Consider the following 20,382-nt stretch of genomic DNA (forward strand, 5'->3'; position numbering starts at 1 on the left):
CAGAGACTCTGGCAGAAATGCCAGCAAAACACAGCAACTGATCCCAACAGGTTCTTTAAAAAGCCTCTTAGATGTACAGAACGCTTCATCTCCTGCCTTAAACCAGGGCAATATGAGGCTGGGTAGCCCACATTACACCACATCTAAAACTGAATTCACCTATTCTTTTGCAGTGTGAGAAAAGCTCTCCTGATTATTCAATAAGGAAGGATGGAAGTGAAGGAGAGAGTCAAAAGAAGGAATAAAGAAACAGTTCTTTTTTCATGTGAAAACCTCTAGAAAACCCTTACTCTCCTGTGATGCCAGGAGCTTTCAGCAAAATTATCATCTATGTTATCATAATAAACCATTTATACAGTGCCATAAACAAATGCAAACCTCCAGTGAAGGTAGGTAAGGCCCTTGCCTTGCCCCCAGTGCTGGTGGGGTGGCAGTGGTTGCATGCGTGGCCCGTGGTGGCGGAGGTGAGAGCTGGGAGGACGGGCTCTCCTCCGTGGTGGTTCTCCTACCTCAGGGTGGGGTGGGAGCTGCTGAGCCAGCAGGAGCAACGCACAAAGAGCCACCACGTGTGGTGCAGAAGGACAAGAAGATGAATTTGGGGCAGACTGGAGGGATCAGGTGAAAAAAAGAGGGGTTGGACCACAGAAGTGTACTGCAGCAAATGAGAGTTTACTTTTCTCTTGGCAGTGACTGTTACCAGGAAAGAGGTTTGTACATTCAGACTGCTGGATGCCAATTTTTTCTGAGGCTACTTAACAGATCTCGTTTTAGCAAGTGAAGTTCCCCTTGCGCTGCCTTGAATTTTGTTCCTCCCATTCAGAATTTACATTTTCGTATTTCCAGTTCAGCCCTACTGCTATTTTCCTTTCACAGTGATTTCTTTTCCCTCAAGAAGCAAACCGATCCTTCAGTTATACTACCTTGCAACAATCCTGCACACCACTTCCTGCCCAGTCATGATATAATCTTCTGGGGAAATTAATTGACAAAGTAAGGAAACCTACAAATTTCATGTCTGATTCTTAAATTAATCTTCTAAAATCCTGGATGACACAGTTTAAAACAAAGCTAACCTGTCATGTCACTCATATTATTCCTATCCTTGAAAGGTGAATTTAAGAAGAAGAAGAAGAAATTGATTGACAAATACAGAGGCTGTGTGTGTGCCAGGTCCAACCCTCCAGCCCAGCTACCCGCTTCTCAACAGATGACAAGCACATGAAGACAGGATGCCAGCAATTATTGCTAGACAGAACTTACTGTCACTAAAGAGTTAACTAGTAAGGACATCCGAGGAAGAAAAAATATCTTGATGGAGGGAATGCAAGTTTTTATTGCTTTATCTAATTCATGGCCACAGATACTACCTTAGGCTGTAATCTCAGCAGATCCTATAAGGAAAGCATTTATTCTTTGATGATTTCATGCTTGGACTACTCCAATTGCCTTCTTGCTGGACCTCCTGCTTCCTCTCTCCACATTCTGCAGGCTACTCAAAGTCCCGCTGATCATGTAATTTTTCTGTAATTATGCTATTCACACATGATTTATTCAGATTCATTTATAAAGATCTTCTTCAATGATGTTAGAGATCTTTATGATTTGGAACACTCCTTAGTCTCACTACTCAGATTTTTGTTTATCTCCAGGCTGCTTTTTTGTATACATTCAGTATTTGAGCTCTTGTGCTTTCCTTTAATTTCTATGCTCAAATGAGAGAGTCCACGCACTTTCAGGTGTCCCAAGAATCTTTTTCCAGATTTGTCGGACCAACCATGTTGTTTCCTCTGTGGCATGCCCATTCCTCCATGGACATCCTTTCTCTCATATCTATATTTCACTTTTGGTCAGTCCAGTCTGCCATGTCTGCTTTGTTCCATGTCTTGCTGACCCAAGCATCCATGCTCTCGCCATTCTCACTTCTCTCTCTCTTTTCTGTTTTTGCAAAGCTCAGCAATGGCAATTTCTATCAGCACTAGACTGTGATTCCCAAATATCGGTATTCTCCATTTCGTTTATCTCATCTTCTTAGGTTGTAAGCTTTTGTACAGTTCTGAGATGCTACTAGCTGTATTGTCCAAAAATCCTTTTTTAACCTTACAACCCCATGAGATTTCTCTGTTCTGTCTGCTAACATGCTTCTTGTGCACTATATTCTGCAAATTCCTTTGTCACAATGTTTCCTTCATGCTCCTCTCTTTACTAGGTAATGTTACTAAGCACGGATATCTGTATGTTCATCACTAAAAGTCTGTGGAACTACTCATAGGTCCAAGACAGTGGACCAACCCAGGGCCAGGGATAGGACTACCTATAGGTGCAACCAACGAAGCCTGAAAAGTGCTCTAAAATCCACTGTGCAATCAAGTCCCTATGGGTGGGTGAGAGTAGACAGAAAACAGTCTTCAAATAATGTAAACAGCCACTCCAAGGAAAATGGAATAAACTGTTTAAGTCTACTTGGAGTTAAATACTAGGTATAAATCACAGCTAAGGAGATTTAGGTTAGACATGAGAATATCCTTCTACAGTAGGGCCTGGTCATACACACTGAGGATAAAATGCTTAGGGAGGTAAAGTAATCTTCATCCTTGGGAGTTGTTATGAGTAGATTAGAGAAATATCTGTCAGGACAGGTTTAGGCAGATGACCATGCTTTGGAAAAGGACCTCTCAAGATACTTTCCATGTCTATTGTCTATGATCCTGTGAAAACAGGGGAAAAAAACTCCCACACCATATTGAGATTACTTGAAATGTTACACATACAATGAGAAATACCATATAAAAAGACAGGATTTGGTTTTGGGGGTTTTGCTTTGGGTTTTCTTTTATTTGGGGTTTTTTTGGTTGCTTTTTCTGTTGTGGAGGGTTTTTTTCTGTTTGTTCGTTTTTTTTTTTTTTTTCTTAATTCAAGAGCTATAATTTCACGACTATGCTAAAGAAAGTAAACAATTTCCAGACAAATAAGTATTTCAACTTGATCATGGAATTAGAATTAAGGGCTGCTGGAAATCTGGTGCATCAGAATTAATTTTCTACAAAAATGCTAAATGAATCCTGAAGGTGATCAAAGACTGCATATTAAAAACTGGTATGATTAAACAAGGCATCCAGTGACAGGTCACACCACTCTTGGTCTCTCAGGGACTTGTAAGCTCCTATGTTTGTACCTTACATCAGCAGAATAGAACATAATTGTTCAAATAAACACAAAGATAGTTTCTCAGTGATACTAGAAACAATTAGATATGTATAGAAGGCCAAATTGTGCCAAAAGATGAGCACCACTTCAAAGAAACTTTATATCACATGGAGAGACTTCATCTGCTAAACAAAATAAATAAATAAGTTTGAGGGTGTGCACGTGACACTGAAAGAACTGTGCATGTTCGGCCATGACATGGAGAAAAAGCACCCAAGAGCTCTTCCAGCAAGTACAGAGTAACAATCAAATATTACTTCTTAAAAACATCCACACTGCTTGGGAATTATTTCTTTAACACAGAGATACCAATGTGATCAGTCTAATATTCTTCCAAAATTACCTGCTTTTAATGCACTTGAGTCTGTTTTGACAGAAGGCTGAACAAACACCAAATTGAAAATGAAAAATCAGTCAAGAAGCCCAAAAGCATTAAACAATTAAGAGAGTTGGGTTTGGGGGGAGCTGAGGATAGGAGGGAGGAAGTAAAGAGGTTTAGAGCAGGAAGGGAAGAGAAATACATTGTTTTCACTGCATACAGCCCCATACCATCTACATTTAGTAACTCACCAGGCTGTAAGTCTGCTAATACTTTGTAGAATTTTATATTCAAGAAACGCTCAATATGGTTTACTATATTACTAACTGTGATAAGAAACCCTATGATACAAATAAATATAATTACACCCTGAAGACAGAAGGATATAAAAGATGACAAGAATCGTACAGCAAGCCAGTGCTCCTTTGTGTAGCAAAATGTGCTGATGACACAGGAAATATCATTAAGTGAAAACACTGTAGGCAAGGTTCAGCACAGCCAGTATGATGCTATGCAGGCAGGACTGTGGTGCTTTAGTCAATAAGGCAAATAAAAAGGAGCCCAACATTCCTGGTTTTGAAATCTTACAATTTGCTGTCCAATGTCAGGATTTTGCCCTTTTGCAATCTTTTAATGCTGTGGTTGGGCAATACATTAACCTGCAGCAAGTGATAAATTGAACAGAGAATCACAAGGAGTAAATGTATCAGAAGTACAACAGATGTAAGCACTCAAGGCTGTGTAGTCTCAGCCTTGACCTCCAGGTGAACCACATTTATACCCCTGTAATCTCTTAAGCACAATCAAGGTAACTGGATGGCACATAAAGATAATCTTCTTAATCTTCCTTGCCTGGCCAAGTAAAAGGGTGCAAGGAGAGAAATCAATAACAAGTTACACTGTGAAGAAAAGAACAGTTCCTTGAATCCACCTTGGATGGATTTGTACAACCAGGGAGCCAGACAGCTGCTACAGCTCAGGTTCACTGGTTACTGCCGTGACACCGACCGGGAAAGGAACACTTCTTCCCCTGCATCAAATGCCACGGCTACCCCTATTTCTATTTTGTTCCCCTTTATTCTTTGTTCAACAGACATTCCAGTGGACTTTCAGAAGAATGGTTATATAGTCCTGCTGCAGCTGCAACCTGCTCTTCTGCCTGGCACAGAGGAACAACCTCAGCCAAAGCCTCCTAGGGCGGCAGATGGCAGAGGTGGTGAAGGGGCTACCCAAGCAAAGAAACGGTTCTTGGGAGACTAAGAGCCTTGCTAAATGAGCTCTCATAGCCTCAGTACTTTGTAATCCAACCATCACGCAGCCAGAGCCTCAGGAGTACTTTGCTGACAAAAGGGCTGCAGGAATCTCTCCTGCCATTTCTGCTGTTAACGAAGGGACCCATTTAAGGAATCCTTGAAAAATTATGGTGAGAGGGAGCTTGATAGAGAAGGGAATACATGCTTCAAAAGATGATTGCTATTTAGAGAGAAAGAGGAAACCTGTTCAAAATATTTTACTTTTGATACTGTCATATCTATTATTGAACGATACAGACAAGTTTGGAGGAAAACCTGTGGTTAAAACAGTGATGTGTATCTCAGACTGAGGCAAGGAAGAGGTGGGCCTGTTTCAAGCCCCTCAGAAGGGCACTAGGTGATAATCAAATAAAAAGAATATATGGAGTTGATAAAAGGCATGTATAGGAGATTCATATTACCATGAGTACATTAAAGACCTTAACTTACTTCTATGGCAATAGGATTTTTTTCTTTTTATTTTTGTTTATTTTTCCCCTGTACTCTCTTTTATCTTGGTTACCTGAGAAATTTTACGTTATTGCCTATTTCACAAGATTGAAGAGATGGAGAGAGATCAAAATAGATGAAAGAAGCTTTTTCCACACCATATGTTTTCAGAACTAAGCCTTCTGAATTGCAGTAGGATATAACAGACAATAGAGCTCTCACATTATTAAGATTTTGTAGCTGGCATGAACAAATGCAGAATCAATGAATGCCTTGTATCAGTTCATAAAAGGAGATCATTATCGATGGAGTTTATTTACCAGGGGTGGGAAGGGGACTGAGATTAATTAAATTTTTCCAAATTGCAACAGTAAAACTACCATGATTTGTAGCAGGTTCCTGGGTTTGGTCAGCAATTTTGTTAACAAATTTTTTGCTTAAACTCTCAGAATGAACTAGTTCCCAGTTTTATTGTTAGTCACATTAAAGCATGACTCATAATCTCAAATAAGGACCAGAACCCGCTGTACTCCTCCTTCTCCACACCACACTTCTCTAGGCAAGGGCAATTAGAGCTGCAGGAACTTTTGTGCAATAAGAGCCATATATACCCCCCATAATCCAGGAGGAAATAGTTAGTGACCTACTACACCGTCTGGACACTCACAAGTCTATGGGACCAGATGGGATCCATCCAAGAGTCCTGAGGGAGCTGGTGGAGGAGCTTGCCAAGCCACTCTCCATCATTTATCAGCAATCCTGGTCAACGGGGGAGGTCCCGGATGACTGGAGGCTTGCCAATGTGACGCCCATTTACAAGAAGGGTCAGAGGGATGATCTGGGGAACGACAGGTCTGTCAGCCTGATCTCGGTACCGGAGAAGATTATCGAACGGTTCATCTTGAGCGCGCTCACATGGCATACGTAGGACAACCAGGGGATCAGGCCCAGCCAGCATGGGTTCATGAAAGGCAGGTTCTGCTTGACCAACCTGATCTCCTTCTTTGACCAGGTGACCCACCTAGTGGATGAGGGGAAGGCTGTGGACGTTGTCTACCTGGACTTCAGCAAGGCCTTTGACACTGTCTCTCATGGCATACTCCTTGAGAAGCTGGTGGGTCATGGCTTAGACAAGTGTACTCTTTGCTGGGTAAAAAACTGGCTGGATGGCTGAGCCCAAAGGATGGTGGTGAATGGAGTTAAATCCAGTTGGCAACTGGTCACAAGTGGTGTTCCCCAGGGCTCAATACTGGGGCCAGTTCTGTTTAATATCTTTATCAATGATCTGGATGAGGGGATTGAGTGCACCCTCAGTAAGTTTGCAGATGACACCAAGTTGGGCAGCAGTGTTGATCTGCTCGTGGGCAGAAAGTCTCCACAGAGGGGTCTGAACAGGCTGGATCAATGGGCCAAGGCCAGTTGTATGAGGTTCAACAAGGCCAAGTGCCGGGTCCTGCGCTTGGACCTCAGCAACCCCATGCAGTGCTACAGGCTTGGGGAAGAGTGGCTGGAAAGCTGCCCGGCAGAAAAGGACCTGGGGGTGTTGGTTGACAGCCGGCTGGATATGAGCCAGCGGTGTGCCCAGGTGGCCAAGAAGGCCAACGGCATCCTGGCCTGCATCAGAAATAGTGTGGCCAGCAGGAGCAGGGAGGTGATGGTTCCCCTGTACTCGGCACTGGTGAGGCTGCACCTCGAGTACTGTGTTCAGTTTTGGGCCCCTCACTGCAGGAAAGACATTGAGGTGCTGGAGCGTGTCCAGAGAAGGGCGACGAAGCTGGTGAGGGGCCTGGAGCACAAGTCTTATGAGGAGCGGCTGAGGGAACTGGGGTTGTTTAGTCTGGAGAAAAGGAGGCTGAGGGGAGACCTTATCGCTCTCGACAGCTACCTGAAAGGAGGTTGTAGTGAGGTGGGGGTTGGTCTCTTTTCCCAATTAACAAGTGACAGGACAGGAGCTAACAGCCTCCAGTTGTGCCAGGGGAGGTTTAGATTGGACATTAGGAAAAATTTTTTCACCAAAAGGGTTGTCAGGCATTGGAAAAGGCTGCCCAGGGAAGTGGTGGTGTCACCATCCCTGGAGGTATTCAGAAAGCGTGTAGACAAGGCACTTCAGGACATGGTTTAGCAGGCATGGTTGATGGTTGGACTCGATGATCTTAAGGTCTTTTCCAACCTAAATGATTCCATGATTCTAAGCACGATGACTCTCTGGATGGGCTGCAGCCTGCACCACTCGGCAGACCTGCTCTCCCAGCGGTGGCAGCTGAACCCCTGCTCCAGGCTGAACACAGCCCAAGGGGGATTGCTGGATCTCCCTGGAACACTCCTGCATGCCTAGCCAGCCATCTCGACACACAAATGCAATCCTGCTGCTCTCGGCTTGATTTTGGTATTCCCTTCCTACAAGTTATTAACTTCTCATCTAGTTTTAGCAACAAAGAACAAGCAATCTTGGTAAAATGGAATATAGTATAAAAACCAATTCATCTTTAAAAGAACAGCTCCAAAATTACTCTTCTGTTTTGGGGACCATACGGGCAGCCTTTAATATGGTCTCACCAACCTCTGATACCACCCTGCCTGGCAGCAGCCAGCACTTGACTCCTGTCACATGCAGGACACAGCTGTGTGAGTCAATGTCCTGTCAGTATCAAACACACTACTAAACAAAAAATATCTCTCAACAGCACAGGAAAAAGCTAAAAAAAAAAAAAAATAATAATAATAAAAAAATCAGAATTCTGTTCATTAGATGGCCCCCAATGGCTCTGCTCTCTGTACATATACGGAGCTATGATGTGTTACAAAAAGGTGATCTAAGGGGCACTGTGGAGCTGGAGCCTAGAAAGTTAACACTCAACAAAGCTTCGTTGGAAACTGCTTTTACCAGCCTTTGATTCACAAGTAAGGAGGCGTTGAAATATGTCCAAAGACAAACATTTATCCTCTTCTAGGTTTCTCTTTGAGAATGCATTTGGACAAATACAAACACAAATGCAAATACAAACAATATAAACCAATTGAATCATTTTTTTGCAGATTTTCAGCCTCGTTATATTGAAAGGAAAATGAGACATCAATAACATTTTCTAATTACTCAGTCTAAAGTGTTCATTCTATCTCCACATGTAAAATCACCGTGCAATGCATCTGTGCAGCAAAAGAATAATATCTGAAGAGCCCAGCACTGTTCCCTCAGGCTAGAGCCTGCTGTTCCAGCACAGCTCTCCTAAGGTTGTTAGACACATCCTTGACCAGCCTGTAGTGTCTTCTGACTTGGCTACAGTTTTCCTTCCCTGTACACATCACTGCTCAAAAACTCTGGCCAGTGACATGAAGCATTTTACAGAAACCACTTGGAAAGAGATTTTTTTGAAGCCTCATTCAATTCTTTTGAGAAAAATGAAATACAGCCTATTTCAGACCTTCTTCATCTCCTGGTTAGGCAGACTCTAATACTTAAAAAACCCTGAAACTCACTTCTTTCAAAAGCCATTGTTTTTAATCAATCTTAAAAAAAATTACAAATCTTTGTAAATTCTTTCATTCTGTTTATCTCCTACCACCATAAAAGTAGCAACTCCACAGCCACGTGTTCTAGATGTACTCTTAATATGCCAGTGTCTTTGCTGATATCCCGCTTCTCTGAAAAATTTCATCAGTAGTTTGCTCGTATGAATCCTTTCTCTTCTGTTCAAATCGGATTGCAAGATACATTTCAAGTGCACTCAGATGATTCTCACTGAAATATGGTGTGATGAAAAATTTCAGAGCTGTGTTCTTATCTACATCAGTATCTAAAATTTCTGCTGTAATGTGAAGGTACCAAATAGCTTTAAAAAAAAAAAGTATATTTTACAGAAGAGGTTAAAATCTTTCATGTTCACCACTGTTCTAATGGATGTCTAGCTTCCAGGCTCTCTTAGTGAAATTTTCAGCTCTATTGTGTGCAGATACCAAAGAAACTTCTCTTGGAGGCATCATCAAAATGCTAAAGAGATACAGTTTATTTCGTTCCACTCATTGGGTACTGCCTGAACTACAAAGAACACAAAAACATCCCTTTCCAAATGACATAGTCATCCTGTTCCTAGCTAGCTATTGACTATCTAAAATGAAACCATTAACTTCTAATTTATTTATTCAGTCAAGTCTGGAGTTAATCTGCTTAGCAAGAAAAAAAAAAAAAGACAAACAAAAAACATATTTTCAAAGACAAAGAATTCAGCATGCAGCACTATTTCAAACAATCCAGACTACATATGACAGAAATACTAGGGAGTTATGACTGACACTTTCTGAATATGTCAGAAATGCACTCAGTAAGAGCATATGCCCAGTAAACTGTACACCCTTTGCAGATTAATGGATTTTAAGGCTAAAAGTGATGATTAGATCCTCTAGTTTGCTCTCTGCTATCTTTCCAACCAGAGAATTTCCAACAATTATTTCTGCATATTTTATAAGATGCACAAGGAGCAAATAACTTCTATATGGTTAGAGCAAATCTCCCAGAAAGGCACTCAGTTATGATTTGAAAAGTTCAAAACCTAGAATATCTGTCACTTTCCTTGGCAATTTTTCAAATCCATAATCACCAACACCATTAAGAAGTCAAGCTCAGTTTCTAATTTAGATTCAGCTCCCAGCTATAGTGGGTCTTTCTCTACTAAAGCGCTTTTAAGTATTTTCCCCCTATGAGGAGGCTGCTTCACTACAATCAAGTCGCCTCTTGATCTGCATTTTTGAACAAGAAATTATACTTTTTTCAGGGTTATTTTCCACTGAGATTGCTACACTGATCTTGTTTATAGTGTGGTCCCACAAACACAACAGAGGTCATCGTGGACTGCAGAAGAGTAGTAGAAATAAGTGACTGTGGAGGACTTCTTAAACTGATTTTGCTGCCAAGGAAAGCTCCATGGGACAGAGATCTAGGTCACCTACCGTGTGCTGTTGTCTCCAGCCCTCCTGTAACATTTGCTGCTTTTCTTCATAACTGATGTAAGCTCACCTATTACAAACATGGATGTCTACAAGACAATAGTCTAATATAGTTCTTGAGTTCTGACAACCTCCACCAATTTATTCAGTTCTGTCAGATAGCGAGATCTGAACCCAAATAACATGCCCTTCATTAATATAGTGTACTACAATATTGATATTTAAATGAGAGCCATGTGTCATTAAGGAGGTATAGTACACACCCAACTTGTTAAAAAAAATTTACTTTCCTGAACGCTTGAAGTAATCATCCCCATGTGGAATATGAACTACTGTCTATAATCATAACACTCTGTACAACTTTTAAAAAATTGAGTTAGTATGTCCATCTTCTATGTGACGGCAGTATCAGGAAAGACAAACAGTGCTGCCTTGGCCAAAGGCAGCAGATTACTGGGCATGAGAAGGAAACTGCAATGGAAAGGTACAGATTCCTCCTGCACAGGCCATCCAGAAGCAGAAGGAAGCAATGCCCTGGTCTCTCTTAGAAGATTTCTGCCCTTCTGTTTCCCAACGCACAACATTTTCCCACACAAGTTAGCATAGTCAACACTTGCACCAACGTGCTGACACTTCTTCAGGAAATTTGCCGTGGGCAAACCATTTGCAGCTTGGGTAATGTTACCTGATTTAATTTATTGCCAGCTAACACAGACTTTAAATTACTGATTTGGATATTGACAAAAAAACCCCACATAAACAAACACTTAGGGAAACATCCTTCCTTCCCCTTCTCTAGGCTCAGCTACCTTTTCTCCCCCTTCTTACTCTCAACTCCCTTGTTTCTACTCTGTGTAAGTTGGTTCCCCCCAACTCCTTCAGTGAGGCAATGGGCTGTGCAGGAGGTTGGGGTCATCTGTGGAAGTGTTTCTTTCTGCCACTCCTTGCTTATTCTTTGCTTTCTTCCCTTGCTCCTTACTTGTTTTCTTCTGCTCTGGCATGGGTCATCCATGGGCTGCAGTCCCTCGGGGTGGCCATATCTGGCATGTTTTAACATTTAAAACTGAATATTCTCCTGCTGTTTTCCTAATTACAAATTCCCTCAAGAAAGCATAAAGGGTATTTTGAAGGCCATAGAAACACTGAAATAATTCTGTGGAAGGGTTGATCTATTTACCTGTCCTTAGCTATACATTTCTTGTCAAATTAGACAGATAGATAAATAAATATATAGCTATTTCTATAGTTCTACTAGGAGCATATCCAAGTTTCAGATTCTTGTTCGACTAATATCTGAGGATTTGATTTGAGGATTTTGTTAATATGTTGTACATTTAAAACCAGAAGACTTCAGACCACCACTTAGAATAAAATAAAAAATTAAAAATATCAAAGATTAAAAACCTGACATTAAACACATTCTTTGGTTTATAACAATGACAGAAGGAAATACATTATACTCCAGTGTTCTTCATTAGATGAGCAATGAATTAAACCTGTGCAGTTCAAGACACGCAAAGATAACATGTCTCAGGTCTCTGCTAAGTAAGTGACATAATCACATGGAATCACGTGAAAAGGCAGGAACCTCAGGAGGTCTCCAGACCAACCTCCTGTTGGGAGCAGGGAGCGCTGTGAGGCCAGACCAGGTTACTGAGGGCTTTATCCAGCTGGGTCTTTAAAACTTCCAAGGCATTTTTCTTCAGGATTGCAGAAGCCTTCTAACTATAAATAAAGTTAGGAAACACACTGTGTGCAGCACAAAAATCCAATTGCATCAGTTAGACCATATGTAAATAGGTCTGTGCTTTATTGCTAATTTACTATGCAAATACAGAAACCCTGTCACTATAAAAATATGCTAGACTGAAGTAACCTCTCAACAAGCCTTGTGATTTTGTTAAGTAATTAAAGTCCATATTGGGATTCTTTAATGAAATAGAGCACCATCAACTGGTAAAATTCTCTTATATTATTATTCATGCTTATACCAAAAGCACCATGTGGAATTAAACTGTAATTGATTCTTGAAAGAACGCTTGCTCAATATCATTACATTGCCATTGGGTGTGTAGCACTGCTTCATGGAAGCAAAGCTCAAAAACTGTTGTAGTAACTGATGACAAATAAGCTATCGTATGTTCTTGCCCTCTATGGTTAATGAGCTACTATATTCCTAGAATAAAAATTAAAACAGTAGGGTAAGAATATGCCTCAAATGGGATTCAGGAACATTTACAAGGAGAAATTGTGATCACAGAATAATGAGGTTTAAAAAAGAAAAGAACAAAACTAGTTTAGGTAGAAAGAGAAGAAGACAAATATATAAACTGAAAGAAAAATATATATACTTACTTTTGGCAATGCATATTTTGGCAACTTCATCTGTACAAAACCATTTCGACGGTAAGACACATAATACTTGGTCCGATTTGCTGATGTTGTCTATACAAAGCAAAAACAAAACCTTGTGATAGTTTATTTTAAGTCTAAAGAGTCTGAGATGGAAGACATTTTTTTTTCCTTTCTAACCTGCAACTGAAATACATAGCTATCACTTTTATAGCACGTGATTAATTAGCACAGTGTACTCCTGAAAGAATAAATCAAAAGTCATGACAAAATAGACTCCAAATTGACTCAAACTCTTTTGCTCTCATCCTCTTTATGAAGAAAAAAGTGATTTACTTCCCTCTTCTGCCATTTCAGCTGTCTTGGGTGATACCTGAGACTTCAGCATCTCACTGTCCCCAGTCCTTACTGGTATCTCTGTACCCACTGGCATCCCACATCTTTGCCCTTTCACAGGATTCCAGGCAGCAGCACCCTCCAGGTAAGAGGTAGGGAGGAGGTACACTCGCCATGAACACCAGGTACCTCAAGACAAGTGGAACTCCAACAGCACAATTCAAAGCAGAGCACAAAAGGCTGAATAAATCACGCTAACATATGTAAAGTGTTCACTATATTTGACTAATATTTTCTATACAGGATAAAACATTTCCCAGTGCAAGATGCTGACATGCCACATAGAAGATAATGATGCAATTCTGAATCCATTGGTCAGTCAGTTTGAAAGTCAGTGATATATCCTAAAGACACAATTATATGCTTAAATAGAGAGGTAAACATGTATTTCAACTGCTTGCATGTGTGGAACTGAAGGCAGATTAGGTTTTATGTAAAATACATGGGAGCTTATGAAGATTTTCACTAAAGAAAGCCAACAGAAACACTCATTGAAAGGAACACCACTGTATGACTATTACCATTAGCCCCTTTCTCCTCTTTGTAATAGCAGATACACTGGTCATTTTAAGACTTTTACCTTATTCACAAAAAACCCCAATGCAAATACTGTTCCGAAGTATGAAAAGGAAGATTCTAAATAAACATTGATGAAAATACTCAACTAACAGCCTCCCTATGTTTTCCTAGTTAGAAATGTAATACCAAAATCTGTGCTGGTATATAAATTGGCACATTACCAACTAAGCCTCTTGAGCACCATCAGATGAGATAAGCAAAGGTTTTAGGCTTTGGTAGATAATATTTCACATTTTTACACGTGTCCATCCGTTGTGTCCCATCCTTGCCCCCCCCCCCCCACCCCCCCGAAGATCAGCTAGGTAATGGCTATTCAGACATTTTCACTAAGTTTATAAAGGGTGGCTGATTTACAGGAATGGACTGGTCAAAAAAGAAAATGGAAGAAGTGAAATGTCCAAAATTTTTCTCTGATTCTCCATGAGAAATCAGATTGTGGAACAGAAGCACAAACAGACTCATCTTTTCTCTTTGATGCAGGGAATCCATTTAAAACCCTACCCCAATCTCACTGCTTTTCTCCTCAACTTTTGTGTTTAAAAAGGGAACCTGATTTGGAAGACAGTCTATCCTGAAGCATGCAAACTTGGCTTCGCAAAAATAGAGTTGATGCATGACAGCAGGTCCACCTGCCTGAATATTTTAAAGATATCAAGTGTTTAATATTGTAATCATTTTCACTCTTTCTTGAAACCAATTTCCTTTTTTTTGTGGTTGAAAAATGTGATGCCCTTTAGGAATCTGATTTGTTAAACAATGGATTAAACCCCAAACCTCACTATTTATTTAATTAGTGTTAAATAGCAGTCTTATCCATCTTTTCATAGCCTTCTTGTTCATTATGCATTTTTTTGTCACTCATTTTAAATGACTGAAGATGATGCAAGGCAGCAGAGAATTGGAGTTGAAGCAGCTAGTGGTGTCAAGCCTCACTGACATTAAAGGCTGGTCTGTGCTTAAAAACAGTTTTGAATCTTTAATCCTCCTACTAAAATCACCTCTGAAACTGTCTGACTGTTGGTGCAAACTAGAAAAGAAATGAGTATTTGAAAGTTCCTGATCTTTGTGGATATAGACATATTAAAGAAATGGGGTTGAGATCTTCCTCTAAGATGGTGAAAGTCTGAGATTTGGGCGAGGATTAGCAGTGCAGACCTGCAACGCTCTGATTCACAGCTGCACAGCTCAGGGGATGTGAGTGATGCCAGGGGCAATAAGACAGTTTCAAACTCTCCTCTCTTTTTGCACAGATGATTCTGTCCCATCCTCTTTCTGACAGATATTGCTGTGATATTAAGAGGAGTCCCTGGTCTGACTCTAACTTATATAGCAATATTTTAGTCTAAAGATAAAAGAATTTCCACACGTGGTTTCAAAAGTATGCTGTTTCTCAGGTGTGCAGCTGCTCTGTGGTTTCACTGGGGCAGGTAAATAGTGTCCTGCATTACACCTTAGGGGTGGATGTGCTTCAGATGTGACTGTAGGATCCCAGAGTTATATCCTATCCTGGAGTAATATAGATAGGGCTAACTGTAAACCAACGTAGCAGTAAGAGAGATTTATATTACATACTGTGATTTACTGCAGGTAAGTCTGAAAGGAAAAGACTAGAGATATTTCCCCTTTTTTGTGGAACACATGCACATCATACCTACTGGCATTGACATGTCCCAAAACTATAGAGACTATATTACCAATGCCATCATTTTGCTATTAGCAACTGTCTATTACTTTATGTGCATAATTCCAGGTTGCACTTCCATTTTGTGTCTGCCCATGCCTGGCATGAGACAGAATAACAACAGCTCGAGATGCAATTATACAAGACGTCCGGCAAAACAAAATGCTTGAAGAGGAAGCAGCCAGTGTTTTGCTGAGCAGAGCAGTCTGGAAGTTCACATGGTGAGAAGCACTTCTCACCGTCTACACACTGTGAAATGGATTTTAGAGTGTGCCTGGGGGGGAGCCACAGAAAATAATACCTTTGAGCAAAATGAGTCCCATGAGTACTAGACCTGAGCTGAAAAATGCCCACTTTAATTCAAAAATTCTTTCCCAAATCCATTTTGCTGTTTCTTTGTGGTGCTAAATGTTCTAAGCCATGTGCGCCCTTGAATCCTCTGTGCCAAACAAGAGGAGGACAGATCTTTTGTGTCTCTATTAATTTACAGATCCTTTTGGAAGAAACAGCCACAAGGGGTGAAAGCTGCAAAGAAGCCAATCAGATGTATCCAGAGGCAGCGGTGGGGAGACCTATCCATTGCCGTGATATTGCTTTCCTGCAAAAGTCAATAAATAGACAAGCCTTGCAACAAGCAAATCATATCAAAGTAAGGGAAAAATGACAGCCAACCACTGAGGAAAATACAAGCAACTTCCCTAGTAAAATCTCAAAAAAGAGGGAGGACATAACTGTTCTTTGAGAATTTTGCAGCTCTGATGATAGATTCAAATCACAACCAGTCCTGAGCACATAAAACGAAATTTTCAAGTGTGCCTGAGCTGTACTGGTGCCACAAGGCTAATAGAGTTCCAGCCCAGGTTTCTGCATGCAGGTCTTGTAGTTTGGGAATGAAGTAACCCCAGTGTAATTCGGACCATCACAAGTTGTAGACATGGCATTTAGGGACATGGGTTAGTGGTGGACTGGGTAGTGTTAGGTTTACAGTTGGACTCAATAATCTTAAGGGTCTTTTCGAACCTAACTGATTCTGTGATTCTATTCCAAGTTGCTCCAAACTCCCCAGCTATGGCCATTTCACCCTTTCACTTCCTAAACACAGTCATATAAGTTCTTTCCTGGCAAAACCTCTTCAGAGAAGAATCCATATGAAGAAGCTGAGCCACTACTCTCTCAGTGGCTTTCCTTGGATGCTCTTCTCAGGGAACCTTTTTGTGCTATGGAGGTACTAGAAAGGACCCAGAAGAGGTTGTAAGTGTAAGAACAAAAGGGTTGCATTTTGCCTAACACACAAAACTATTCATAAAAAGTAACTTTGAACCACACAATCCACTTCAAAATTTTCATATAGCTAAAGCTAGGTCAGTGATACATTAAAATCAACCATATAGACAACTGGTTGCACAAATTAAAGATGCATTGGGTTTTTTTGACTGATAAAGTAATGCTTTGTTCCATGTAAAAATTCATAAATCATCATTCACAGTCTGGAACAGTTTTCTCCATCCTCCTAAATTACAATTTTGCTGCACTGTTCAAAATTTTATTTTTGATTTTGAAAATGTGCTGTCTCTCCAGAAAGTGGCAGTACCTGAAGAAATATGTAGTCATCCTGCACGGTCAGGGAATCCCGATCAGTGCCACCAGCAAACTGGACTGTCATTGTCTTTTCAGAGCAATTTTGAATCTGGCAAGTGATGTAGCGATAACCTGAGGGAAGAGAGACAGAAACATATGACAGGGCTATCAAGGGAAAAAGAAGCAAGCAGTTTAAAATGTTATTCATGTAGGGAAAGCACTGCCTTTGCCAAGTGAGTTAGTTGTAACCCTCATACAAGAGTTCTTCAATCTCCAATGTACTGAGAATATATTAACTGCTTACAGTTCAGATCATTCCCGGGAGGCAGCCTGTTATTATCCAAATTTTGCTGGTCCAGAGAGATTAGGGGTTAGATGAATGAGACAGTCATGGGTGGGGATAATAGAAGGAGCCACTTTTCTCACTTAACCTATGCACAGAGCCAAATTATTCACTTGGACAAATGGCAGCCTGACACAACATAACTGAAATCAATAGATCAACCCTAGTATAAAATTGTGATGAGTGAGAAGAGAATCAGACTCCGTTTAATAGACAGCATGCAGAATTTTAAAGACTATTTTCAAAGCTCTGTAGGAAAGTTAAGATACACTATTAACACACTATTGGAACTGCTCTGTTGGGGCAGGACTTCTATAGTCAGGGTTAATAGCTTGCTGAAAAAGCCTGGAATGAATTATATCAGTGGAGGCTATAGCCTCTCTCTTCCTCTCCAGTTAGCAATGGGCAAGGAATATTCTCTCTGCCTGGGCTGTTAGAACAGTATCACTGCATCTTTGATGCAATCTGCTCTAATCAGAGAGAGCAGAGCCAATAATCATATCTTACTCCAGCTGTGGCCCAAAGACCTTCTCCTAGATTCAAGCCCTTGTACAGCTCACCCTTCATCACAAGCTTCTGAGCACTTGAGTGACTTTCCCAAACAAAGTGAGAAAAATTGTTATACACACAATCCTGTGTCCAGATCACTAATTTTCCCCACACTCCAGATACAGTATGAAAGAGTAAGTAATGCACTCCTACGTCCTTCGTTACTTTTGCAGTGTGATAGAAAATGCATTCCACACTTTGTGACTCTTAATTAGAAAATGCCAAAACAGTACACTAGATACAAATATTTGTTTTAAAATCTGAATCTGTTTAAGAGGCAACTGGAGTCAATCCAAGTTCTCCTGCTTACGTCCAAATCATCACCACAAGGATATTCGAGCAAGTGCAGCAGTAGGCCATTGAAAAATCTTGCAGCTATTCTTAATTCACATGACAAGCATTACAGTTCTTCATCAGATAGGTAGCATAAAGATGCTGTTTCCACTAGAGTCAATGCTGATGCTTGTACTGACCATAAGTGCACGAAGTCAGTTTGTCGAGAACCAAGCCAGGAGGTATTTCATGAGAGTTTTAATTTTTCTGCTGTTTCTGTTAAATAAAAAAAAATTCTTTCCATCCAGCTCCTGAAGAATCCACACTGTGTCTAAACAGAGCAGCTGATAGGGCTGCGTAGGGGTCACCATGTCTCAGAAATCTCACTGCTAAAAGATTTAGAAACTTTGTCATCCGGATTTTAACATGGTAACTTTATAGAGCTGAAAGGAAGAAAAGCTACTGGATCAGGGAAAGTAAAACCATGCATTCTTTACAGCTCATTTTTAAGACTGCACAGGAACTTAGATGATGTGATTCAAGGAATTAAATTATCTTTCAAGAGTACAATTGGTAACAAGAAACTATACAAGCTTTTGGAATCATGGTGAGTCTTTAGTACAGCACATCCTGACTGCTAATCTGCTTTTTCACTTATTTTCCTTTTGAAGTCTCAAAGTATGCTGGATACTGTAACATGAGGAAATTCCGGGAGACAGTGGTTAGTGCAGCAGGACTGACATACACAATGATTCACTTTAACAGACACTTACCCAGCACTAACACTGCATTGCCAGTTTCATTTGCAAATCAGGAAAAAATGTTCAATGTTTAACTGCCAGAATAAATTGCACTATTAATGGACATTTTCAACAGAGCATAGCATCTTGACGTCAATTCATCTTAGAGTGGAAAACAAGTAAATTTTAAATTATACTATATTTTTATACAACAGGACAGCTTTGCTGACTACAGATAAGCAGAAAAAGAATCTGACTCGCACAATTTCTCTTCTGGCTAGTTTTAAAAACAATCCAAAAAGTACACTCTAAAACAAAGAGAAATGACTGTACACTAGGGTATCAATTGATAACATTTTCATTTGCATACCTCCACTGGGGTCCTGGATTTCCATATGAACTAAATCAGGGTCTCTGTCAACTCCAGCAACGGCCCTGAGAACATAATATAATCAAGTTATGCAGAGCCAGCTATAGAATAGTAATTATGTGGATGGAAGAAAAGAGAGGATTTCATACTAAACAGCTTTAACATTCTAGCTGGGAAATTAAAATAAACCCCATTTATAATGTCCTATTACTAACATCTAGAAGGAAACTATTTTTTCTGTACTTGACACTATGTTTTTCTCAAATGTCTTTAGAATCTCTTTCACTAAAATATGCATACAAATAGGATCAATTGGAGAAAAGAACAGAAATAGATGTGAAATTGGAAACAAAACTTCATAATCATAAATTGATATATATATATAGAGATATATATACACACACAGAGATATGCACACATTCACATGCACTGGCAAGCGCTAGAGCATCTTTTTACAATTACGTTTGACATTTGAGACTACAAGGCAGATTTAGTGCTAAAAAAGACTTAGATTCCATTCTTATTAGAAATATCTTAAACTTGACACACAGCTTCCAAAACAAATTGATATATCTTTGGTTAGTATATTCAAGAGAAGAGTAGATTCTGCCTTGACAAAGGAAGAAGGTGAAGAATAATTTTGAGAAGAATATCCTGAGAAGGAAATTCAGTCAGAATTGATCAAGGTGCAGTTTAACTGTGAAAAGGTGTAATGGGAATACAGCCTGATTTTCTCTTAATAACTCCCATGTCAAATACACTCAGCCAAAAGATGAGTTTTCTATCCTCAGGGCTTCCATCGCAACCTGGGAACGGCAGCCCCAGCTGTGGTTTTTTTCTGGCCCTTCCATTGCCATTAGTCAGGCAGGTTCTGCAGAGAAAGTTTTGAGATGACAGTTGTGCTGTCACTAAGTGAAGCAGAATCCGGCCCCACTAGCAGAGCTACATGGCTCTTCACAAGGCTCTTCACTGGTGCGTGTGCTGGTTTTGGCTGGGATAGAGTTAATTTTCTTCATAGTAGCGAGTATGAGGCTATGTTTTGGATTTGTGCTGAAAACAGTATTGATAATCCAGAGATGTTTTCATGATTGCTGAGAAGTGCTTATACAGAGCCATGGCCTTTTCTGCTCCTCACACCTCCCCACCAGCGAGCAGGCTGGGGGAGCACAAGGAGTTGGGAGGGGACACAGCTGGGACAGCTGACCCCAACTGACCAAAGGGATGTTCCAGACCACCGGACGTCATGCTCAGCAGATAAACTAGGGGTAAGAAGAAGGAAGGGGGGGACATTGGGAGTGATGGCATTTGTCTTCCC

At 40.4% G+C, this 20,382-nt stretch overlaps 1 protein-coding gene across 5 annotated transcripts in view; it reads right to left on the reverse strand.

The window, feature by feature from the left end:
* SORCS2 (sortilin related VPS10 domain containing receptor 2) overlaps window positions 1-20,382 on the reverse strand; it is a 587,964-nt gene that overhangs the window by 85,636 nt on the left and 481,946 nt on the right. For all 5 annotated transcript variants that reach the window (XM_075022616.1, XM_075022608.1, XM_075022603.1 and 2 more), the window contains exons 6-8: window positions 19,068-19,132; window positions 16,806-16,924; window positions 12,562-12,651 (exon numbers count right to left, since the gene is read on the reverse strand). In XM_075022616.1, coding sequence (XP_074878717.1) covers window positions 12,562-12,651; window positions 16,806-16,924; window positions 19,068-19,132 — 274 coding nt within the window. The remainder of the gene's footprint in view (window positions 1-12,561; window positions 12,652-16,805; window positions 16,925-19,067; window positions 19,133-20,382) is intronic.

The sequence above is a fragment of the Buteo buteo genome, chromosome 1, assembly GCF_964188355.1.
Source record: "Buteo buteo chromosome 1, bButBut1.hap1.1, whole genome shotgun sequence".
Taxonomy (NCBI): domain Eukaryota; kingdom Metazoa; phylum Chordata; class Aves; order Accipitriformes; family Accipitridae; genus Buteo; species Buteo buteo.